We start from the raw sequence: 26,742 nt of genomic DNA, 5'->3' as shown, positions 1-26,742 counted from the left end.
AAATTTGTTGGCAGAGGTGAAAGGTCGCGTGTTAGAACGTCAGCCTACAAACACAAGTCACACCAATCCAACAAGGAGAAATGGCCCAAGTTTTAACAATTAAACACTGGGAATCTTTAATGTAAAAAAAAAATACTTAACTAGTTTATTTCTAAAGGAGACGTGTCTTTGTATTACCGTGGACTGCAAAGACAGTTTCGGCAGCAGCATAGGGTCGGGAAATCTTCCAAATGAAAACTGAAAGTGACATTGAAAAGATAAGAACACATTGTACTGGGATTCTCCAAGGGGTTATGCGCCTTTCTTCTCTGTTCCCTCTGTCTTCGTTCCTATTCTTCTTCTCTGTTAAATCCTCAAATAAGCCCCTTAGTCCATTAAATAACATAAATGGAGGGCAGGCTTTTAGCTTAATTCATAAATCGTGAAAACCATGGTGGGAGGCCGTAATGCTATCACCTCATAATGCATTTGATCAAAACTGAATTCTACCGAACGAAATGAATATTCATTGCAGATCGTGTTGAATAAATGGATGCTGCAGCATCACGCACGCAGCAGAGAGGATCCACCAATATCCAATATACTGCCACGTGAGCGCGATGCATTAATACCGAAAGGAAATTAGAAATTACAATTAGAGACATTATTTGTTTGCCTCAGTGCGACTGTTTCCTGTCACAGCTGTGAAATTCTGACAATGAAGCTTGTTCCTATCCATGCTCCCACTCTGTGTGTTAATTATTCCCTACCTCCTATTTAACATATTGTTCTGTTCCTCCAGCCTCTGTAGCTCACTCTCTCTCTCTCGCTCTCCTTCCTCTGATATGTAACAACCAGTGCCAGATCCTACCATGCCCCTTTTACAAATATGGAACAAGATGATAGACGCAACTTAGCTGACAACCACATGCTGTCAGCTCTTTCCATTCAAAACATGACTTGCCAGACACACTTGGGGCAGCGATCTAATTTACCCGGCACCACATCACACCCTCAGTCTGCGGTTTGTTTGGTTCCCCATGGTGTTTCTGTAAGGATGTGCAGAAGGTGGCGAGGCCTCACTCGGTCGTTTCTGCTGAAGCTGATATCATGGGATTTTAAGATATCCATCATAATTCATCACAGAGAAACAAAAGAGAAGACAGACATAAAAAAAACAACATATGCGCCAATTAGCATTTTTGCCCATAAATACATAAAGAATCTCAGTTTCTAATTTAACATCCACATGTGTAGGCTTTGCACTAGATGGCAGTATGGTTAGATGCCACGAGCTACTCAGCACAACAGTTCATTTGATAGATTCTACGTTACTTCTCTGGATTTCAAAGACAATCTGAAGATCTCCATCTCTGCAGAAATAAGTACTAATATGTCTTCTGGTCAAAACATTTAAATTCGTCGCTTGGTTAAGATTGTGGCAAAGACATAAATCTAAAGTTAAAATGATACAATGTCAATTGTAGCCCAGAAAAACATTAAAAAGCATTGAAGTGATCATTCATGTATATATCACACATTATAGTAACTTCAGCAGACTTATTGCTTTCGGATTCAAGATGCACAAAGACATTTGAAGTTGTTGACCTGAAATGGGAGATTTTCAGCTGGCAGATGAAAAGTCAGAAGAAACTAAATATAATCATATCGTCTCAGTAAAATCACCATACCTAAATGCTATCTGGTCATGCTAAGCTAACAACAGCGCTCCTCAATGTAGATGATGTTACTGAAGGAGATTACTTAAAGTTAAATATTTTTAGTACCATTTTTGCTGTGTGTAATGTAGTCAGAGGAAGCACAGGGATATGGAAAGTTATTATCTCCTACTTGTCAAAACATGTTTCCAGTTAATTCAGGCACCGTCTCAGTAAAATCACCATACCTAAATGCTATCTGGTCATGCTAAGCTAACAACAGCGCTCCTCAATGATGTTACTGAAGGAAGATTACTTAAAGTTAAATATTTTTAGTACCATTTTTGCTGTGTGTAAGTCAGAGGAAGCACAGGGATATGGAAAGTTATTATCTCCTACTTGTCAAAACATGTTTCCAGTTAATTCAGGCTGTGAGACAAAATCAAATCAATCTGCAAATCGACAACATGGAAAGTGTGATATTGTTGGTGAACATGTACATGTTTCCTGGCTTTTTTTCTTCTTTTTTTTTAGCAAAGATGTTCTCTCACTGGTCAATTATGAAGCAACTATGGTTGGCAGCTAAATCATCCCTTTCTTTCTTTAGAACAAAAACTGCATGGAAATAATGAACGTCAGAACAAAATAGCACTAAAAAGATAATACAAATGCATAATACTTAGATTTTCTTTCTAGCCTTTTCTCTCTTTGCCCTTGGGCAATCCTGCTTCCTTATAAGCAGAATTACCCAACATCAGCCTGGACTGGCCAACCAGACATCGTCAGCAGAACCCTCGTCTGACAGACAACTTCAACAGCTTCTACCGTAGGTTTGAAAAGCAGCCGTTCACACCTCCACCAACTCGTCCACATCTCACTTTGACACAAAAGCTCTACATGCAGCACCCCTCTCTCTCAGAAATGTCTCCTAAGTATGCCTGTCACGATAACAAATTTTGCTGGACGATTAATTGTCTAAAAAATTTATCGTGATAAACGAATATTGTTTCAAGACCTTTTGACACTGATGACTAATAATATAACTAATGGAAATGACTAATAATGGGGGAAATTACGAAGGGGAATCCCAAACAGCTGACACGGCGCAAACCGAAGCAGCGGACTTTGGAGATGATTTGTGGAAACAACATTAATGTTTATTCAACATTTCATGCAAGAATATAGAAATGACAAGGAGAGGAGTTGGAACCAAATTGCTACCGCAGTTGATAAACCCAGTAATTTTCAGCTGTTCTTCGTTAACGTGACATAAATAGGTTATAATGATTTTCATTCAGTCAGGACTTTACGCTGACTCTAGCCACATGCATCACAGGTAGATTCTAGAAAGCATTGATTAATGCCTGGTTTTAAATAAGTTAATTGGACTTGTAGCCATTATTTTGTGCTCATTTGGCTGGACACCACACGGTACAACGAACCCGATTGAACCGTTATACCTAAGATTTCTGTCGGCTAATGTGTCTCTCAGGTTTTAAAAAATGGGCTGACTGACGGCCGACTGTAGTGTGCGCTGGACATTAGACTAAGGAAATGAGGAAGGGAAGGTCAGTGGAGAGCACCGGAGCTGAGCCTTTTTTCATTCAGTGTCAACAGAAAGAAAAAAAGACAGAAAGAGACGATAAAGCCGATAATTAAAATGAGGTTGATAGGTTTAATTTATCGTCCGATTAACTGATTTATCGTTTATCGCGACAGGCCTACTCCTAAGGTTTCTGAGGAAGATGTAAATATGCTCTTTCAGAGGCAGAAAATCAGGAAAGATGCAGGATCTCATAGTGTGACCCCCTCATACGTCAGAGCCGGTGCAGACCGACTTAAGGACTTTTGTTAATGCAGATTTTGGTGAACTTGGTGTCACCAGCTTCACCAACTTCAGCACAACAGTTCAAAGTTAGACAAATAAATGTGTGAGGTTACATTTTTCCTCCTTGTGTTGCCTCACATTTGGAGTTTGCATACAGACAAGAGGTGGATTTGATAGTCTACTGGTACAGTCAGAAGCACCTAGAGCTTAACTCAACCATTACTCAAGCAAGTTAGATAGAAATATACAATCAGGTCTACCGAGCTGATCATCAGGGGTGATGTTCCCACTATCCAGGACTTATACCGGTCTAGTTAGTGGGTCAGGGAAAGGACAGCTAGCATCTCTGCAGAGTGCACACATCCTAGACACAAACTGTTTTATCTTTGGGTCTGTGCTACATGGTGTTATTCTCAAAAACCAGCTGCCACAGAGTCTTCCTTCCCGCTGGCTGTCCCTCTGATGAACATTTAACTGCCAGGGGGACCAAATCTGGTCCATGCGTATTTGCACTAACCATGACTTCTTATATATATATATATATATATATATATATATATATATATATATATATATATATATATATATATATATATATATATATATATATATATATTTTATATATATGTAATAACTTTAAATAAAGATTTTCTCATGACTCTTCATCTTACCTGGCCAAAGGAACTGTTTGACTCTCTAACGGCTCTACTGACAGACGGCACACAAATGTTGCAAAGAGCAGTGTGTGTGTGTGTGTGTGTGTGTGTGCAAACTGTAGATACAAATTTGTCACATTCCTGAAAATTCATCTCACATGGGCACAAACACACATTATTACCATCATGAGTGGCCTCAGGGGTAAACATCCTCCCCTGTTTGGTTGATATCTCCTGGCATACGTTAAAAGATTCCTCCCCAGTCTCGCACCACCCTGTGGTCCTCTGCTGCGCTTTAGGCAGGCGTGATTTGTTGGGTGGAGATGGACAATCAGTCTTTCACACTACAAAGTCCACCAACCGATGACGGGAAGGAATGAATATTGCATTGCACTCATGGTCTCTATGAAGTTGTTTCCCCTCCGTGCATGGCTGACTGTCATTCCCGATGTTCTACAATGTTTGAAGGCCTTGTGATGAAGATGACCTTAGATGTGTCACGTGCTTGACCACAAGTGAAAAGTGCTCAGAAAATAGTCCCTATGCAGTAGCTTTTATTTATCTTTTTAGAGAAATGTGCTTTTTAAAAAATGTTTATTTTGTCAGTGAAAAATAATGTTTTGAAATCATATTTAAAGTGACATGAGCAGAAAAACAAAAACACATAGAGAGCAGATGTGTTTGTCGTCTTTCGGTGAAATTTCTGTACCTGTGTCTAATTCCTCCCATCCACTTCTGTTTTCCCAGCTGTCTGCCCAAGGCTTTATTTCATTAAAGATGTTGAGAAAGCTCAATTCCAAACAATAAATGTATTATACCAAATTAGTGTCGATGAATTGGAAACGCACGCAGAGATGTGCGTTTGTTTGTTCATAAAAGTGTGAAGACCATTGAGAAATTATTGCTGCTTATATTCTCTTCAGTAGTGAGAAATAAAGCAGCTGGTAATTAGCCACATTCATTTTTTTTCATTTCCTTGTTATTAATGATTGTACCTCATGCACACATGTAATGTGTGCTTTGGGGCATATTTTAAAGCAAGACTGTAAATCAAATTAGTGTATTCTCGTAGTCTAATTACATAAAATTAAAACCTATGCAGCTCAAAAGTGCAAGCACAACAAGCTGTTTCTTACACCAGAGAAACCTAAACATAAACCCCTAAAATATCCTAAGCATATCAAAGAGAAGCTGATTCTTGCTTAACATGAATTTACTTCATTCTTGTAATGGTAGGAGCTGATTCATAGCTAAGCGAACAAAAACTGCTCTGCTTTATCTTTATCAAGACTCCCTTTCTGCCTGTCACAGAACATGCAGGAGAAGGTAATATGGGCAGCGTACAGAATCCTACAGTACAGGAAAGAGGCTATTAACTGTACAGAAAATACACACAGAGATCGATGCTTAAAATTAGCAATGCTAACCATTCTGATAAAGTTATGTGTTCTCATTGCTAATACAAGCTTCTGAATACAGATAAAAAAAAATTCAACTTAAAGGATTTTGTCTGTATTTTGAAGATAAAATTGAAATTCTACTTTACTGCAGAACTGTTCTCTCTCTCTCTCTCAACAATGTTAACAATAACACTTTAACAATCTAACCCATAACAGCAAAACAGAGCTATTTCTTCTCAAATATTAAATGGGGTACTGGTGAATATTTTGAAATGATCATGTATGCCAAACAACAACAACAACAATTATGTTGTGGTATGATAGACATTGCAAAAATAGACACATGATTATCTAAAGGAGTTGAGGCAAAAACATGCACCACATAGCAGCACGTACGTTGTTAGTGCTCAACATGGCGCTTTATTACCACTTATGGTAGTGTTGAAAATGTCTGCTGAACAAAAAGACAGACAGATAAAAAAAAGCTGATATTTAAATTACTTCACATTAATGATTATTGCATTTGTTAACCCTTGTTACTACAGTAAAGCATTTTTAATGGTTTAAAAGAAAATATAGGTTAAGATTTAATAGTAAATTATAAAAGTGTGATGTTAAGAGTTTAAATATGTGTGCAGATTTCAGAGGATTAGGCAAACGACAGCGCATGCTGATGAAGCCTGGTGGTGTCAGCATCATAGCTGTAAACAAAGTCTAGGGTTTCACCATGAGAGATTCCCCAGACTTCATGTTTAAGGAGCACTTTTAAAGGAGAACCTTTAAATGTCTTTGAGTGGCCAAAAGTCAAACCTCTGTCAGCGTGAGAATCTGCAATGTTATTTACAGAATTATTAAACATTAAATACTTTTTTAAAGCACTTTAGAGGGGACAACACAGAAAAGCAAAGAGTTGCAAGTCCTCTAGAGCCTCAGAGCTCGTAGTGTTTCCGTCAAATAAAGACAAATGGCCTGTCAGAGTTGACAGATGCAGGTCAGGCTGCAATCAACACACAAACAGTGACAGATGTTTTTACCTGCGAGGTCTATTGATGTTGCCATTTTAGAATTAGTAAAATGACTGGTCACAGTCGAGCTACCCAACTATACACCTGTCTGTATGCAGACACACGCACACACACATGCACTCACCCACCCACCCACCTACATCCTACACACACCATTACTGGCCACTGTGAGAGTAGTACCGCAGATAGTTTATGTCCCTCAGTATGTTTATGGCACACAGAGTGACATGAACAAAACGTGTTGCCTGGCAACTCATTTACCCTGATTTCACTCATTACTGTGCCACTGAGCACACACATGGACAACGCTGGAGTAAATGTTTGTAACTGGGTGAGGGTGATATAAGAGCTGTTATTAATTTGATGAATTTTGAGGTAAATACAGAAGCAGCAGGTTTAGGGTCACTTTAGCTACAGCTATAACATTACGGGGTGTAACAGTAAATTTATTTGAAACTAAAATTTCCCATGCAGGCCTTTCAACTAGACACAAACACGTTTCACACGTATGCTAAAATTTTATGTGAATAAAAGTTGCGTCATTACAAATTTCTTGATTTTTGTTTTTTGTATCAGACAAATTGAAAAATTATAAACCCGAGTTAGTGCAGGAACTAAAAACCTGAATTGCCTGAGCTTAACCTCTCTTTTTTTTTTTTAGCTAAGTTTCACTATCCACACCCAAGCCTCATCAGTCCTAGACTTTCAGACTTAGGGAGCTGCTTAAATAAAAATGTTAGCCTACAACATGATGCAAGCTAGAAGATTTCAAAAAGCAACACACATATGACATCAGTCAGCCTGGAAATGGTTACAGAGTCATTTCTAAGGCTTTGTGACACCAGGAAACCACAGAGAGTCATTTGCCTCAAATGGAGAAAACATGAAACAATAGTGAACCTCCCATTGTGAGTGGCTGGCCAACCAAAATAACTATAAGAGGGTACTGACAAATCAACCAGGAGGTCCAAATAGAACCAAAAACAGCAACTAATGTACAGACCACAGATGAACTATCCCTACCTTACACAAGTCACACTTTTAGTTCTGAGGTTCATTTCAGGTAAATCCCAAAGCCACAATCTTTTTTTTTTTTTTTTCAAAAAAGATAGATGAAGTAGTTTTACTGGAAATATTTTTAATGGTTTCCTTTTCATGCAAACAAAAAATAGACAGGATATGGTTATTCAAAGAGTTATGCAAATATATTTACTGAGTTTAGCATCTTGCAACTGACCCCAGTTGAACTCAGCTTACAATGATAAGGCATGACTAAAGTTTGACTAAGTTATTGCAGTAGAGAAATAAAGGCTTTTTTTTCAGCAGCACTCAGGTGTGTCAAAATGTATGCCAATTTATTTGGAACACCAGAGGCGGTTGCCAAGATACTTTTTACAAAACCTATTCTTTGCCCTCTGGAAGATGACCTTGAATTTCAAATTAGAATAAATATTTAACACTTGCCACACAAAAACCTTTTGCAGCTCTTTCCGTTTTTAGATTGCATTTTGTGCCCATTTGTTTTTATTTAACTCGTGGAATATAAATCTATTATTGGGCTGCCCTTCTGCACACTGACAACTACATTTTCTTGGGTGCGTGTGGTAAGAATAGACCTGATGTATTAGTTTGTCACTGATGCTGTTTGTTATAAAGTTATCCCCTTTGAACTCTGACACATTTTCTCACATTACAACCAATTATTTCAATGTATTTTTGGGTTTTATTTTGTTTCTAACTAACAACAAAAAGAGCATAACAGAGAGAAGGGAAAGGATAATATGTTCCCAGCATGGCTTGTGGTAAACTCAAAACACTTTCTCTTAGCTTATGGCCTTCTTCTTCTTGACCAGGTTTGTGACATGCAGTTCTACCTTACAGTTATGAACTACCTTGTGTTGGTCTATCTCACGAAATCTAAAAATAATAAATAAAAAATAAAATTTCTTACAGAGACATTATGTCATGTCTTGATTTTTTTGTTGAGGACACAAATGCAGAGACACAGTGACAGAAGTGTGGTGAATGAACACATTTTACTGAAGTGGAAAAAGCAGGGCGAGGACAACAGGGAGTCTGACATGGAGTAACTGAACCAAGAAGGATTTATAGCAGAGGCTTTGATTATTGGATGCTATACAGGTGATGGAACAAACAGATGGGGAACATCTGTTAAAGTGAGGCGCTGACATAAAAGAGTAACACTAGAAACCCAAAATAACACAGGAGTAAAATGAAACCTAGAATAATCGAATCAAAAGAAACCAAACTAAATTCAACGCCCGACCTATGAAACATAAATATACATTTTGTGGTTGTAATATGACAAAATTGTGGAAAACTTCAAAGTGAATGAGTATGTCAGAGAGGCATTAGAGCTGTTTGTTCAGTGATGTTTCTTTAAGTTATAATGGAGTCATTTTACAAAATGTGTGCAAGTCGGCAAGTTACAGCCCACAGCTAAGCTCTGTTCTGATTAGCTCCTTCTCTCCTGCTTTGGATATTATTATGCTGAGAAGTAAGTCTATCATCTATCGACGTCATTTAGAGGTCAGCCTTGTAAGCCTGACTGCACGTGTGTTTTCACCTCTCTTTGACACGTACACCATAAATAAACAGGTAGTCTGCTGGGCCACCTGTGACACATGTGCACATGATGTTTGCTCAATCTGCACATGGTGGTGACTATAATGTTATCTAAGATGATTTAGTGCATTTGGTTTTCCAAATTATGTTCTTCACACACATGAAACAAGAAGCAGATTTTAGCAGATATACAATTTTTACCACTATGTTAAAGATACTTTTCTGGTTATTAGATGAAATTATAAATCTATCTAATACCCGTATGCAAAGGATAGAAATTAGTGCTTAGAGTTTTATGTTAAAAAGTGGAATGACTGATTTTATTTAACCGAAAGAAGAATGTACCAGCAAATTGTTGATAAAAAGTCTGTGGACGAAATGACAACGATCCCACACAGCCAAGGAAACTCAGATTTCAAAGAAATAAAGTGAAGTTGCTAGAATTATGCTGGTAATCACTTGAACTGGATGACCAGTGTGAGCAGGACTGAACGTGGGTGTGCTCAATACTGATTCCCTGTGTCATTTCACCTTATTACAAATAATTAATAGATCTATTTGTGTTGATTTCATTGTAAAGAACTTAAGGTGATACTGGCATCTGGTGTAAATCTTTATGTAAGGAAATATATTAGCTAAAGAAAACAGTAATGTACTTGATACTTATTGGAAGCGTACCTGATTTTGATATGAACAGAAATGAGCTAGTAAAGTCAGGCATCAAGCAGCTGGTTACAAATACTGCCTTACAAACCCTGTAATTCGTTTCTGGTAGGCATTTCTTAGAAAATTTGTTACATTTGTTAAACGTTAAATGTTTGCTAAATCCCTGTCCTGTGGGTGGGTGATTACCATCAGAGGTTTATATATAGTGAGTTTCTGCACCCATGATTTAAGCACCTGTAAAATAGGCAATTTTACCGTCACTGCAGCTAATCAGTCGGCTGTGGGAGGGAAATAACATGTCCAAGCAAACTGAAGCCTGTCAGCCAGCTATTAGGGCACACTGACTGTACTCGACAATTATCTGAGCATGTGTCCCTGACGACGTTCAAACTGATTAGCTGCTTCTAGGTTCTGAATGGACATAAACAGAAGACCAATTCCTGGAACTGCCAACATTTTCGTCTGTGATGATTTAGAAAAACCTACTTCTAAACAAAAGATTTGCCCACCGCAGCACTTACTCTGCATTTCATGACACAAACTGCTTTTTTTAAAGTTGAGGACACAGCATCAGGACCCTGGCATTATTATAGAAATCCATGCCTTTTTGCTTTTTTCTTTCTTTGAACACACGCTTTTTTAGTTGATTGGCAACTTTTAGAGCTCAGGCTTTAAATAGGACATAATGTAGCCAAAATTCAACCTCGTCACTCATCACAGAGAATAAACACAAAGCGCTTAGCTTCAAATAGACCTGTATTTGTCACAACAAGCAAAAATGTCAAACAGAAGCTGAACCTGTAAGCACTTCATATGTTGGGGAGGCAGAAATGCCATTTTGAAATGCATTACTTGATGTACTTTCCTGTTTTCTTTTTTTTTACATTTGTTTTTTGCCTCTGAAATATATAGAGAAAAAAGAGTTCCCTTCTCCTCTGTGTTTAGCAGCACTTTTCATTTATAAGGCTTGATTCTTTTGTGTTTAATTTATGGAGAGTCTATACTTCAGCCCACACAATTGACCTGCGGTGTTATGAGCATTTGAAATTGTTCACTGGTGAGTCTGCAAAAAAGCTCAGTGGGATTTTTTTCCCTCTTGTTTCTTATAACTTGGAATGAATCATGTGCGAAAAGGTAAAGAAATAAAAGACAACTCTCATTTAACCTGCTCATGAATGAGGCTGGTAACACAGAAATGCACATAACACAACATTTTAAAGCCACAGTAAATTTGCAGATACATTATGGAGATATAAAATGTTTTTAAATTAGAAGATTGTACAAATCCTTGACCTACTGTCATCTTCAGAAATACACCAATCAGAAACACCAATCAAAACCCAAGAGGAAGGTGTTAGAAAATTACTTAGCTTAACCTCAACTCCACAGATAGATGGTAGAAACTTGGACACAAACATTGGATAAAACAGAATAACGTTTTTGGTTTAAAGAAAAAAATCCACAAAAAGCCCCCAAATCAGTCTTTTTTTATTTTATTTTTTTTTATTAAAAACTGTTTTTGTTGCTTTATCCTTTCATTTTGTATAACAACAGGTGGAATAAAACATGCAACGCTAGAACTTCATTTGAAATTTGGGTCCATGGAAAATGTATATAAAAAACCCCATAAAACTATTAAAAGTTTTAAATGCCAGAAGTTATGTTGCATTTCAAACCTCTCTTGCCAAGTACAAACTTTTTTTTTTTTTTTTATCAACGGAAGAAGAACATACTGATGAGAAAAATCTGGCTTCTGTCCAAATCTGGTTTCTATAAAGATGTTGGTGACCAATATAATAAATCTGCTGTTTGACTTTCCTCTGAGTACTTTTAAAACTGGCACCAGCTTATGTTTACGTTGAATTATCATTCGCTAAACCCAACTGCGTCTTTGATGGACAGCTACATTTTATTTTGAGCAAACTCTCGATAAAGTAATCTACAAAGTTTCATCTGCCAAGTAAAAAGAAAGCAACGACACCAGCACAGCAGCATGAAGTGGAATACACTTGGCAAGTAATTCTCAAAGTGAAGAGCGACATGTTACAATGCCAACGCAAAATTATAAAACAAAAGGATTATTTCCCCATAAAACTGCTACTGCAAATCTATACTATAAAGAACTTCAAATAATTTTAATTTACCTGTTTGAGCTTCTTCAAGTCTTCGTCCAACTCGAGATTGTCCAAGATAACAGCCACAAAAAGACTCAGCAGAATCTAAAATGCAACAAGAGAGATTTCAAACACAGCTGCGGCGTGTGAGCTTCTTACAACATGTTAATGTAATAATTACCATCACAATAAAAAATGACAATGCAGTCTTTGTGCATCTTTTCACTGTACACACTCTGCATTGTACTCGTATTTGCAGCTTGCTCTGTCCTGGAAGACATCCTGTCTGTCTGAAGGGAGTCGTGAGTCATCCTGAGATTTGGTGTGCTGTCTGATGACTCCTTGTATCAGAGGGCCATACACTAAAATGTCAGCGCTTCTTACACCTGCAAGTCTCATTATCTGTGATTAAATAAGCCACTTGAGTGAACAAAAACAGAGGCTGGCACTAAATGACCGCCGAAAGAAATCCGTGCATTTATTTGACCTTTTTTCCACTGTACAGATCTTTGTGAAAGCACTCAAAGTGCTTGAACTTTTTTTTTCATATTTTATCACATTACAGACAGAAACCGCAATGTATTTTATTGGGATCCTATAACCCAATAAAACACATAAGAGGATGTTAATGCCTACATGCAAAATGCTATGTGTGGCTGAAAGCCATCTAGGTTTTTTGGAGGTTCATAACTTACATCGCAAAGAACATTGGGCAAAAATCTCAGTAGCTAGATGGAGCGGTGAGCAGTGTGAACCCACTATGTTCTTTGCTTTTTATTTCACAATTATCCTCTACTTTCCAGTGGTGTGTCATATAAATACCTAATAAAACCCATTGAAGATTGGGTTTGCCATGTACAGTAACAACTGTAAAACTGTCAAAGGGTTTGAATACTTTTCACCGTACTGGCTTTTACTGTTAAGGATATGAGAATATAATCTTCAACAGAATATGGCTGTGCATACAAATGTACTAACAGCAAACATCGGAAAGCTTTATGTTTATTTGACCCAGTATAAGCAGCACAGCGTGTTCCTCACCAGGGTAGCAAACAGATGGTAGAGGATGAAGTAAATGGCTACGACTGGAGCCCACATTGTTCCAACAGCCACCAGAGTCTGGTCCATGACATCTATCCAGCCCTCTTGGGTTAGGATCTGGAACATGGACATGAACGCCTACAGGGATGAAGAAAAAAAAAGCATAATAACAGAAAAAAAGCTAAAGGCTAACAAGTGGAAAAGACAACCCAGAAGACAAGAGCAGCAGAGGAAGGGACAGAAAACGAGATACAAGGAGGAAACTGCGCAGACACATCTGACATTTCAAACACGCTTTTTCACTCAAGAGCAAATATTGCGCAGCTGCTGCATGAATTCCCTCCTGACCATCTATCCCCTTCCTCGCAAACAGATGTGAGTCAGGGAGAGCAGGGAGGAAGCGAGGACACGGACATCTTTTCTTGGCTCCAGAGTCTTTTCTTGGCGGAGGTCAGTTTAAGAGTAAAGAACAACCAGCTGTGAGACGGTGGCCCCCTGAAGTCAAATGGCACCCTGTACTTTATCTCTTTTTGTCAGCAGCACCATGCCCTCAACCCTTCCCACCTGCTGCCGTGTCCCAGTAAGTGTCGATAGAGATAAACCCAAAGATGCTGCCTGCCCATGGGGAAGGCAGTCAGACATCGTTAACTGTGACGTGTCTTTGTGTCTGAATGCACATACGTGTGTGCGTGGAACAGCGGCAGCAGCAGCAAAAAAATAAAATAATAAAAATCTGAGAAGAAAATGATAGAGGGAAGGGTAATACAGCATACAAGTGGCAGCTGTTCACAAGCAGTCTTTCATGTCCCGCTTGCCTAAGATCAGTGAAATGTTGGAAGGGAGAGGGGAAAAAAAAATAAAAAACACAGAAGGTGGAAAGTTGTCACTAATGAGAGAGAAAGATAAGTTTGTGAGCACTTAGAAATCAAAGGCAGTAGCACATCTGTCGACCCATCATGCACCTCATCATCAGCACCCGCAGGCCTGCGAATCGCTTGTTTGAGGTGCCGTTCCAGAAACTCTTGAAATTTTAAACTTTGGTTTAGTGTTTTCATGTGCCCCAATCTCAGAATATTTTAGCATAAACTACGGCGTACTGCAGAGGTGTGTGAAATATTAGTTGACTAATATTAAAGCTAAGCAACTTTATAATTTCAACATGAACAAATGTGAAACTTCTATTTTTACAGGCACAAAGTAGCAAATGTCTTTGTTGGGACGTAGTTCGAGACGCTATAAAGCATATGGCAAATGCTGCAACTGATTTTTTACCAAGATTATACAGACATACAAAATACAAAAAAAATGCAAACATAAAATCACAAAATAAAACTATTTGAACAAAATCAATTCACATATCTACTACATTCATAACTAATTCTTCTTGAAGACACAAAGGTGGGAGTACAATCACATGGGAATGCGTAACTGAAAAAAGATATTACCTAATTCACAAGCACATTTTAAACAATGTGAAAAATGCAATTGATTCAGTAAGTCCACTGAAATATATCAGAACAGATGAAACTTTAACGGTTAGTAGAGGAGCACGACGTCTCATGTAATGTGCCACTAAACTAAGTTCTCCAAGAAAAATTATGGATCTACAGAACTCAAACTTCAAGCACAATTAACAAACAAATAGTTCAGTTCAAAATGCCAAGCTTCAAAAGTGTTTTTTTTTTTATTATTATTGTTGGTCAGTAAGATATATGTGAGGAGTTGCTTACCCTGGGAAAAGTTGTAAAGCGGTCCAGCTCCTCCACGAAACAGAACATTTGCAAACTGATGGCTGACATGACGATGAGGAGGCTGGCCGTGAAGACCACCAGGCTGCCCAGTTTTTTACCTGGACCAAATATCTTGTACACAAAGTCCTCCAGAGCAGGAGAAATTTTTATCAGGCGCACCACACGGAGCACCTAGGGACAAGAACGACAAACACGTCTTATGATTGCTATGTGCTATGTGTGTACGGCAAAGTAAGAGAGATCAGAGCTATTTATTTATTTATTTATTTATTCATTCCAAGGTTGTGAATATATAGCAAAGTTGCAAACATAGCAGAGTAATCCGAATTTCAACAGCAGCAGTGTGGTGATTCTGTGCTCTGTCAACAGATTTAGCCTCTCCATAGCTGGTGGGGACAGAAACCCCCAAAAGGTAATGTATCTTTGTCAGGTTTTGATTGGAAATCCAGAGAGCAGCTATTGATCAAAGTCTTCAGAGTGATGCTTCTGGCCAAAGATTTTTCTTTATAATCCAACATTAAACCAGATTAATGACTGTCTTTGATTCCCTGGAAACACAGCCAAAAAAAGACAACAAAGACAGCCAACTTGTTCAGACGGAAACATAAAGAAAATATACACTGTAAAAGTACTAAGCCCATGCTGACGGATGAAGCAGCAAGACAGATATTCACCTCATATACTAAGAGGCCCGCTTTCTGTCTTACAGATGCTTACTCTGGGACGAGGAACAAGGCAGTTTTGGGAATGAGAGGTTGTTACATTCTGTATTTTCTGAAAATGTATATGTCATCAAATTTTAGAGCCAAAAACTCTTGCAACTCTTCAACAATAAATACATCAAAATCTGCTTTCCACTGGGTCTCAAAGCAGACGAGTAGCAAGTAAGTTAGTAAGCTAACAGAAACAGTAACACACTACCATATGTGGATGATGGTGTTGCATCCGTCATCCATCAATCTTTTTCACTGCAACATGTAAGTTTATTGGCAACACACACGCACACACACACACGCACACACGCCCACACGCACACACACACTCGTTTGTCTCGCTGTCTTTGCAGAGACTTTCCATTGACTTCCATTCATTTCTACATCTAAACTCCAACCACAACTCAATTCACACCTTGGACCTAAACTTTACCCTGACCCCAAAAACAGCATTTCTTCTTTGGGAGCAGTGAGTCCCCACAATGTAATATGTGCCAGGAAAATGGTCCCCGCAATGCATCAAATCCAGAACACACACCCACGCACAACAGGCTTCTAGTGGCTTTGATGAACCAGTGATGTCACTCATGCTCTATGACATCACTGATGACTTTGATCCATCTCCCTTTAATCCCAACTCATTTGTGCTACATGTCAGATTGCTCTACAACTCCGAAGAACAATACTGACTTTTACATACGAATAATCTTGACTTTCCAACAACAAGGGTACAAAAAATGTCTGACGATAGGAGTTACACACATGTGCCTGGTGAGCTTGCCAACATTTTAAAAAAAGTAACTTTGATGATGGGATACACAGAAGACTGAAGGAGGAAAATCAGCAACTGAAAGATTGCTGATTGTCTCAGTTGGAAGACTGAGCGCGCCAAGACTTCTGGAAATGCTTCCACGGAACCAGACCTGCAAGCAGAGTATGAACTACTGGCAAGTCGAAACAACACACTCCGTGCACAACTCGGGTCGGTTCGTGCAGCGTTTCATGAGACAGGGCACAGTTATATGGAAATAAGAGATTCTGTGCATTTTTTTGAAGTCGTCCAACAATCGCTGAGAAGAAAACTCCAGGGGCTTCTGATAGACCTGAAGGAGGCAGAGCTGATGGCTGATATGCAATCTGGAGAGAGGGACGACCTTTGCGATGAAATTGACTACATGCATCGCCAACGTGAGAGAGCTCGTCAAGAAATTGAGAACCTGAACAGGCAGAACATGAATTTGATGAGGGAAAATGCTCAGATGAGAGAAAGGCTGGGTGAACCAGAACAGCAAGAGAACCAGGAATCTCCATCAGTTCTGAGAAAAGTCCTTACGTGGGTAACTACCGTTTTCAAGACTATGTACCAGTCGGGAACACTCAGATACTGGGTGCCACTATGGATCTTCTAATTCCACTGGTTGGTCTGGAAAAATGGGTATGTTGCTCTAACTGGATGTTTTTCAGTTACTGGATGTTCTTGAGTAACTGGCTGTTCTAGAAAATGTCCCCACAAGGAGCAATGGTCCCCATGACCCCACATTGTGCATGCGTGGGTTCTCTCCGGGTACTCCGGCTTCCTCCCACAGTCCAAAAAAGTTAAATGGTCTCTCTAAATTCTCTCTAAATGTGTGTGTGCATGGTTGTTGTCTCTGGGCTGCCCTGCGACACACTGGTTCTCTCCGGGTACTCCGGCTTCCTCCCACAGTCCAAAAAAGTTAAATGGTCTCTCTAAATTCTCTCTAAATGTGTGTGTGCATGGTTGTTGTCTCTGGGCTGCCCTGCGACACACTGGTTCTCTCCGGGTACTCCGTACTCCGGCTTCCTCCCACAGTCCAAAAAAGTTAAGTGGTCTCTCTAAATTCTCTCTAAATGTGTGTGTGCATGGTTGTTGTCTCTGGGCTGCCCTGCGACACACTGGTTCTCTCCGGGTACTCCGTACTCCGGCTTCCTCCCACAGTCCAAAAAAGTTAAGTGGTCTCTCTAAATTCTCTCTAAATGTGTGTGTGCATGGTTGTTGTCTCTGGGCTGCCCTGCGACACACTGGTTCTCTCCGGGTACTCCGGCTTCCTCCCACAGTCCAAAAAAGTTAAGTGGTCTCTCTAAATTCTCTCTAGATGTGTGTGTGCATGGTTGTTGTCTCTGGGCTGCCCTGCGACAGACTGGCGACCTGTCCAGGGTGACCCCCGCCTCTTACCCGAAACGTTCGTTGGAGATGGGCACCAGCAACTTTCCTGACTCCAATGAGGGACAAGGGTGTTAGAAAATGGATGGATGGATATTTTATGTAAATCTTTTATGGAGTCAAAAACACATCATCATTGGGTTTTCCAAAAGGATTATGGTTCAAAACAAGTGGATGGATGAAAACATAAATGCTTCACTGGACTCAAAATCTGGTGAAGCATTTTGAGCCGGGTGATCTCAGTTCTAGGTCCTGTGGGAAACGTGGGATTTGCAGATGACCGAAGAGATAAAATATGAAACTTTTTATATCTCTGTAAAGCTGTGTCTACCAGCAGTAAACGGTCTCAGAAGTTGATTATGTATTGATTGCTTTACGTTCACTAGTAGTTGTAGTTGCATTCAAGTTGATGCTATGCGACACAAGGTAATTTTTTTTTTTTTACCCAAAATGTTATTTGTGTGAGTAATTCTGTTTCTGCACTAATTCACGCTGTAAATAATCATAATCATAAAGTGTTTACACAGTTCAACTTACTGTAGACAACTCCAGATACAGGTCAAGCAATATGGGAAAAAGTGCCAGAAAGATTGGTCACAAATGCTTTTCAGCTTTACTGTAGTCTAGAAGACTCGGCGATAAGAAAAAAAAAACAACCAAGATTTAAAATAGGAATGTCTAATCTGAAAGTCTTGTTTCACTGTCTGTAATCAGTGCTGGGCATCAAGCAAAAACACCCGACTGGACCAGACAGAACATTGAAATTTATTGTACAAAAAAAACTGATAAATTGAGAAAAAGACAATAAAAGCTGCATTCCATAGTCAAATTAAACTCAAATAATCAGCAGATAATGATAGATACCAATGGGACGTAATCTTGGATTTAGGGAAGCAAGGTCCCACAAAGTCTCTGTTTCATTATTATTTCCGTTTCTGTATTTTATATCTCTCCAACATACACACACACAAAACCATACAGCTAGTTCTTTTGCTGCAAACATCATCTGTGCAGAAAACATGGGTACGCTATGCAAAATAAACACAGGAACGGTGAATGGACCCCTCTTAAAAACAGCTCTTGGACATAATGTCACATAATTTTAGAATAATTAAAATCTTGGATGCAAGGGAAGAAATTTAAAGCTGAGGGATGAGGACACAAAAACACTTGACGCCATTTTCAGGACAGATAGCTCAAGCAGGGAGTTGACAGCCAGAACAGGAGATGAATGTGGATGTTATTTATGAGTGTTACATTTATCAGGTAACTTTTACTTTTTTCTTTTTTTTCTTTACTTTGTATGTGTTCTCTATCTGTGCAACAAATTGTGGAATAATCAATGGCCATTCTCTACTCATGTGAATGAACTTTAGGTGGCATTATAAGGCCAAAGGACACATTGTTGTGAGAAACTAAGAGTGTAATTATAGAGCATAAGTAGATATCAAAATAATATTTTGACAACTACATTACAGATTACAGTAGTGCAGGTAAATGTTCAGCACAATATAAAAATATTTAATACAGAAAAGATTTTGCCAAACCACCACATTGCTTGCTACTATAAAGTATTTCTGGCATTTGTTGAGAGAAGAAGGAATTCACTATTTGTGACTCAGTATATAAATAAAAACCTCAAGTTCAAGCTGAAGTCTTTGGCCATAGGTAACCATCGTGTGTCATGAATTGTGGCCTGAGCTTAGCTTGAATTGCGTTTTTCGCCTTTCATGCTTTTTCCTCCTACCGTTTCTTCACTTCGCTCATGCATGTACACAGTTTAAAAGTCAAGTTATAAAAACGACTTCATTTTCTTGTGATCTCTTACCAAAAGAGGGCAAAGTACAAAGGAGTAAAAAAGCTGTTGTGATCACATAAAGGTAGAGAAGGACCACAGATACTTAGCCCTTGATGCTTTTATGCTCAACGATTTTGAAAATATCACTACGATCATCTATTTGACAGAGTACTATTTATCATGCCCACGTTGGATCACAGTCATTGGGATCTCAAAAAATCGAAAGTTTGAATTTCACATGGTGATTCTATTCTTTTTTATTTTATTTTATTTTCCATTTTTATCTGATGGTCATGTGGAAACAGAGAATGCAGAAGAACTAATTTGTTATTGTAATTACAGCAGTTATGTAAAAATTGACACTGACTGAATGAATGACTGAAATGCTAAAAAAAACATGATATGACAAAAAGAAGTCTGCTTTCCTGCTGCGTTTTCTCTATATTGTGTTTTAGCTATATATGTGTGCTTCTTGCAAGACAAAGAAGTATCTCATACAAAATGGGGCACTGTTGATGTAGCACAACCGCTTCATTTTAAGATTATGTTATCCCAACACCAACCTGGGAATCGACTAGTATTACAATGATAAAAAGTTTTTTGTTTTTTTTTGTGGGTTCAGTGGGGCAATTAAAAACTGAACAAGTGTGTGTCAAAACTCTAAGCAGGGCATGAAAGTCTGTGACATTTTGCACTTGGATGTAATAAGTCTAACCTTTAGCACCGAAATGCCCCTCGGTTGGATACAACTAAAATAAAATGAAAGAAACACCGGAGCAGGATTGCTGGGCCTGGTTTTTCCTCCTATTGCCAGGGCACATTCGATTTCACCAAGGACCCTTAAGGTTAATTACTTGTTACTAAATGTCATTGGTTCAAACTTGGAAAAATATCAGCATAGAAGTTGGAGAGAGGATTTCCACAGAGAGAGAGGAGTAAGTTCATGGCAGCTCTTAAACACAACTAATTGGTCTGAAGCAGAGCGAGGAGAGCGATTGCTAAAACTGATATGAAGGCTTTACGCGCTGAGGAAATGTTTCTTCCTATGCAAATATCTCTTGGTGTACAAATAGAGAAAGGCGATAAGTTAATGGTAATTTTACTAAATTAATCCGTTCAGTTCGCTTTTACCTCTGTTGTGCAACAATAGTCAAGTCAAAAGAGCTTTATCATGATCTCAGTCATTAACTTATAGCACACAAAAAGACGAGATATCGTTCTCCTGGTTCAAAGGTGCATCATGCAATACACAAAACTTCATAAGACTCAAACCAGACAAGAATAACGGTAATATCAATACACTATCTAGGATGTTTAAAAAAAATAAAAAACAAGTTGAGACAACGGTGGAGACACAGCTAGGAGACAACAAACAGTAAAAAACAGGACAATCTGAATGTCTAGGACGTGGTACTGAAAAAAACATTTACTATTGTGCAAAATGTACTGAGCAAAGTCCTTATAAATATATATTTTTGTCATGTAAACACTGTGGCAATAGTGCAAATTTTGGAGCATGCAGTAAACATTTACTCATGACAGTCATGATTAAAAGTGAAAAACAAAAAGGTTGAATCACAAGTGGTAAATCTCAACTAATTCACAATTTAACATAGACTTAGGTTGGCTTGAATAGAACTGTTTCTCCACAGAATTAAAGGAAATCATCATTTTAAAACTGTTGTTTATATTTACTTATGTTACCCAGATATTAAAATGAGTTTGAAAACCTGAAAAAACCAAGTGTGACAAAACAAACAAAACAAAAAAAGTATCTGTAAAAGGGAACAACACTTTTCTACGTCTTAGAAGGAGATGGCAAGTTCAGAGTTTCGGTCCAGACAGAAAGTGGTGCCTTTGATTCACTACATGACTGTGGCGTTACTTGAATGTGCGACTCAACCAAGTGTAAACTGTGAGAAATGAAAAACGTCATTGCACTTCAAGAAGACGATTCGGGTTTGCATTTTTCAATTGATTTGCACCCATTTTTGTGTGAACACTCTCCAATGTCTATGCGCTTACAGAAGGGGTTCTACCTGAAAGTAGGTGAACTGGGAGTGATACAGATCAGGGTAGATGTGCAACGTGGTGCCCACCACCAGGAGAGATTCGAACTTATGCAAGGAGGAGCTGATGTAGCCGGTGAAGCCGAGACACCAAATTTTCAGCAGAGCTTCGAGGTCGAACAGCACGGTAAAAGCAACCTGCCAGAGAAGGAAAACAGAAAGAAAGAAAGAAGAATTTAGTCCTGGCATCAATGTATGTTAAATTCTGAATAATATTGTGTTTCTGAATGAAGTGACCAATTCAATACCTACATGCAAAAATTGTCTGTAGTACTGTGCAAAACTTTTGAACTTGTCAAATATCCTGTATAGTTCTTTGGCGAATGATTTGATACATATTTCTAAATTTCCTGCAAGTCCGTAAAACACTTTAATAAGACTTTGCTTCTTTCTCATTTCTTTTTTATGACCACGAATTGTGCAGAGTACGCTTGAAAATGGAGGTATGTGGGCCAATAGAGGGGGAAAAAGCAACAAAGTTGGGCCTGAAATATATCTACTACAGGAGATAAAAACCACATTTGTTAGCGAATATAAAAAAAAAATACAGCAAAGACCTGACATATTGATCTGTTAATGCCAAAATGCTATTTTAGCCTGTGAAAGGGTGCAATATTTAAAATACACTTCTCAAAAAAATAAAGGAAACACTTAAACTATTTTTTTGAGCAGTATATATTCATGGATCCAGAAAATAAAATACGAAATGTTGTGATAAACTATTGAACTGTTGGAAAAAGTCTCTAACGATCTGAATTATAAGCTCTCCTAAGCTCTCAGTTTAGGAACCTATTTTCTGACAAAGTAATTCATAGCTTAGGGCTGTGGTTCCCAAACATTTTCTTATGTAAACAATAACTTGCATGGGGTCTAGATTTGTAAATCTGATTATGATTAAGTCAGTGCCTCACCAGTTATGAACCTCACCGCACGTCACTGCTGCATCCAACAGCTTTACTCAACTCAGTCAGTTAGTTTGGAGGAAAAACTGTAAAAAGTTCTTTGCGTTTTTGCTGGTTTGCTGCCATGATTCGAACACAAGCCTGAGTGCAGCAGCAGCAGGTCTCCGTCGCTGCCACACCGGTGTAAACCCAGCGCAAGCGTCGTAGCGCTCATGTTGTTTAAAGGCAGCTCGGAAAAACAGGTTACAACGTGTTAACAACGGCTTATACAGTTTTAACTACTGAAACCAGTGACAGAGGACACAGAGAAGTGCAGAAGCCCCTACTGTATCAAATTGACATAGGAATAACAGAAAGTTTGTCATTCTAAGGTAAAACCCCAGCGCATACAATGTTCATCATTGTTTTTTTTTCATTCATCCATAGCGCTTCCCGCGCCCGCCCCCCCTGCAATGGCCCCACAGTTTGGGAACCTCTGGCTTAGGGAAAAATGACTAAACAAACAAACAAACAAACAAAAACTTCTCTGAAAATGTGTTTGTATTGGACAACACATAAGTAAATTGCTGCTGAAGTCCCGAGAAGGCAAGACTTCAAAACCCCCAAAAAAGTCTGATGGTCTAACCTAAATAAATGGAGGACTTTTACATTGCACTGTATATTTTAATGAATGTTTTTGAAAATGCCTTATGGAAAACTGCATGGAGCTTGACCCACATTTGAGTCTTAATTATATTCCTGGAGGATGTTTGTTCTTTCACCTTACATTGGTTTCTTTTGACCCTTTTATGTACAACTAATGAAATAATATCAGAAATTACAAAAAACAAGTGATGTTAAACATACAATTGAAAGAGCGCCTTACATGTGTTGACATAGAATACAATTCAAAACATAATGCATTGCTTTGTCATAGTAAATAAATAAATACATATTATTGAAAAACTAAGATCTTACCTCTGCCAGGTAGAACTCGTCATAGTGCCGTTGGTAATTCTCGCCTTTGTAATAGTTGCTGGCGGCCACAATGACATCCACAGCGACCATAGTGAGGATGAACATATGGAAGACGGAGGACCTCATCAATTGCTGCAGAAACAAAGTAGTGCTCAGCTGCAACGTGCAAACAATGCGTGAAAATGCTTTGTTTACTTGTTTCCCAAAAGTAATCGACAGATTCTGGAAGCAGATGATGCAAAACTATACTGATATATGAAAGCTATCAGTAAAACAATGACCTAAAATGTGTTGAGCAATGTTGAGTTCAAATCAAGCTTGTGTTTTTCCTTAATTTAAGTTCACTTCATTACCTTTCCTTTACGAGATTGTGTTTGCGTCTATTATTTGGTTCCAAATAAATCACCCAAAAAAAATCCATATTATCAGAAATAAGCAGTGTCCTTTTAAACTTCCACTTTCCAAATATTCACTAATTTGTGCCGATGAGGGTTTAAGTACTTTTGTAAGGCACTGTACAAAATAATATGAATTTTTAAAACAACATCCCTTGGAATACATATGATGCAACAATGGGGTAAAAGTGGTAACAGGTAAAGGGGGCTATTACTGGATGTGAAGCTAAGAAAACATGTAGATAGCCAAGCAGCTAAATGACATCAATTTCAAAGCAAACACGACTATATTTATTTTAAGAATTACGAATCTCAAAAGCAGAATCAGCAGAATCAGTTCATATTCAGCAGCTCAAGAGAGAAAAAAAAAAGGATATTTTCCTTTCATTTTTGAATGCCAGCGGATCTCGACGCCCTTGATACCATCAAATGGCATTAAAGCCTAAAAACATATTGTAATCTATGATGGACAAATAGGGCTTTTCAAGTAGGAAAATGTGACAGATGTGATCAGAACCTTCAAATTTGTGCATGTAGGGCGAGATGAACAGCTTGTGAGTGGGTAGAGTCACTCATTCTAAAAAAAGACGTCCATGTTAGATGGAAAAAAGTGAAGAAGGCAAGAGGAAAACTTCAGTGCAGATGAAGAGTGTTTGCAGCAGAGAGATCAAATTCTCCCCAGGAAGGCGGAATCACAGCCATTTCTCCTCCTACACATAAATACACTTACACTCGTATTCAATAAACAAGAACAGGCATTCCGATGAGACTGATTTGTAAATAAAATTACCCTTTTGTAAATAACTACTTTTAGGCAGGCATTAAACATATTTTTCACTAAGCCCAAATTTCTCAATTAAAATGTTTTGATGCAAAATTGCAATCTTAAATCTCATTATTTTTCATTAGAGGTAAGCAGAAAATCACCATTATTAACCGAAATAAAGGCTTTGAAACATTGGTTTGTGTGTAATTAGTCTTTATAATTCATTTCAGTTATGTACTAAAATAAATAGACATTTCAATAAAATTCATATTTATTGAATGGGTGAGAACAGTACTAACTGAAATGAGCAAGATAACAATTGGTGGTAAATAAGATTACTAAATGTACTTCTTGGAAAGATTTTGTAATATGGATCTGTGAAACATGTTGGTTTGCCGTTTTCAAAATCTGAAGACATATTTGACTTTTCTGTCCATGAATGCACCATGACACTAGCCAAAATATATTTAAAAAAGTAATTGCTTTTATTGCTTATCATTACAGTTCTTTTCCCCATTGAATTACTGTGTTGGTTTGCAAACCAAAGTTGTGCAGATGGCAGTTTTTATTTTTGTTTTCCTAAACATACACATAAGCTCACTCTCAACACAAAGGTCAGGTATCCTGACCAAGACTGGACACGACAAAGACTTTTGACATTTCCACTAACCAGAAGCTCAACCCCATGGGTATTTTACCTCAATGGAGATGCGTGTGTGTGCATGGGTGTGTTAGTGTGGGAGAGAGATAGCGAAAGAGAGAGTAAAGAGAATGATCATGAGACAGGAGCTGACAGAGAACAGAATGTCTATGTCTTGCGAAATGCTTGGTTTTCACAAGGTTGTGACTTTGCCTGCATGCTCTGTAAGGTTTAGGGAATCACACTGCAAAGACAAGCTGTTGAGCTCAATGGAAAGCAATGAGCATTTATCACATCTTTCATATAGAGACACAGTCTTCCTTTCAAGATCTGTTGAGAATAACCTTTTAACATTTCCTGCAGTTTTATTTTTTTCTTCCCCTCCCCCCCAGAGCTAAATATGGTGTGCGCTTCACTAGATAACACTTTCCACATCGTTCCGATAGTAAAGCGCCGTAGGTCACCAATGAAAACATGGCAATTCTAATCCTTTCACATGGCCAAGATGTCAACAAATAACTGGTCCATCCAATGCAGGACAACTTGATTCTCTACTGCATGTTTGATACACATTTTGGATGCTTCACATCCCTTGTTTCTTGCTGTGTTTTTGAAACATCAGGAGTTCGATATGCACAATCACACCGACATGTTAAAGCGTGGCAGTTGGAATGCACAGTGTGATTGAGGCATGGGTTAAGTAGTAATGTCAAGATGATCAATATTAAGATAGAACAATGTTAGAAAATGTGTTTTTTAAATATTTGCATTATAATTGACACCAACTTTACAGTTTTGATCTTCCCAAGCTGGTACACACCCTTGCACATTGAGCTAAAGATACCAACTCCATCTCCCCTTGCAGAGGTTCATCTGATCAATCATGGCTGAGAATCAGCAGTGTGCTGCTGATGGAAGTATGAAGCTCGTAACCCAACAAGTACATGGAGAGACATGGCAGGGGAAAAAGCATTTGGCCTTGGAGACTGACAGACAGGAAAAGCTGAAGGGTCATTATAAGCCAGGTTGCTGCCTGTGCTAGCACTACAAAAAAAGTGACTCTCTGATGTTTGAGAGCAATTTAAAAAAGTCGGTAAAGCTCCTGTATATGAAAAAGTGTAATAGGATAACCTATTTAAATATTAGCAACCTTTTGCTAGCCACATTATGCGTTAAATCAGTCCAATTTACCCAAGTTAAATAGCAAGTACCAAGTTACGGTGAAGCACGTACTGTGCAATGACTCCGTTCTTTATCAGAGTATTGAAAATGGCATCAATATCTTTTATGGCCCCCAGATGCGAAGTTGATTTATTTAAGCTTGACACCCTATGGTACTTAAATTCTCTCTGTTTCATGTTTATGACGAGTAATTTGACAAGAAAATTTGTGGTTGTTGAGATTCCCTGTTATGTTGACAGTTTCAACTAATACAGACCCTTGTAGGGTTAGTCCACAACTCAGAGTTAGTAAAGCACTGAAAAAGCTCTCACCACTTTAAAGTCTTTGTGTGGCAGCATTTACTCAGACAGGATACAAATGACTTGTAATTAAAGTGAGAATCTCGTGACATGCTAACTGTTAGCTGATAGAAAGTTAGCATCCATCCAACATTC

General features: G+C 38.4%; 1 protein-coding gene across 5 annotated transcripts in view; it reads right to left on the bottom strand.

Moving 5' to 3' along the window:
- Positions 1-26,742, bottom strand: part of nalcn (sodium leak channel, non-selective) — a 79,793-nt gene that overhangs the window by 25,459 nt on the left and 27,592 nt on the right. For all 5 annotated transcript variants that reach the window (XM_081601083.1, XM_081601091.1, XM_081601096.1 and 2 more), the window contains 5 exons: positions 23,326-23,457; positions 21,437-21,604; positions 14,684-14,875; positions 12,954-13,091; positions 11,943-12,017 (listed from right to left, as the gene is read on the bottom strand). In XM_081601083.1, the coding sequence (XP_081457209.1) occupies positions 11,943-12,017; positions 12,954-13,091; positions 14,684-14,875; positions 21,437-21,604; positions 23,326-23,457 (705 nt within the window). The remainder of the gene's footprint in view (positions 1-11,942; positions 12,018-12,953; positions 13,092-14,683; positions 14,876-21,436; positions 21,605-23,325; positions 23,458-26,742) is intronic.

This window comes from Poecilia reticulata, chromosome 2 (genome assembly GCF_904066995.2).
Source record: "Poecilia reticulata chromosome 2, P_reticulata-male-v2, whole genome shotgun sequence".
In the NCBI taxonomy this organism is placed as follows: Eukaryota; Metazoa; Chordata; class Actinopteri; order Cyprinodontiformes; family Poeciliidae; genus Poecilia; species Poecilia reticulata.
Note: the sequence above shows the minus strand (reverse complement) of the source record. Positions and strands in the feature narration are given on the sequence as shown.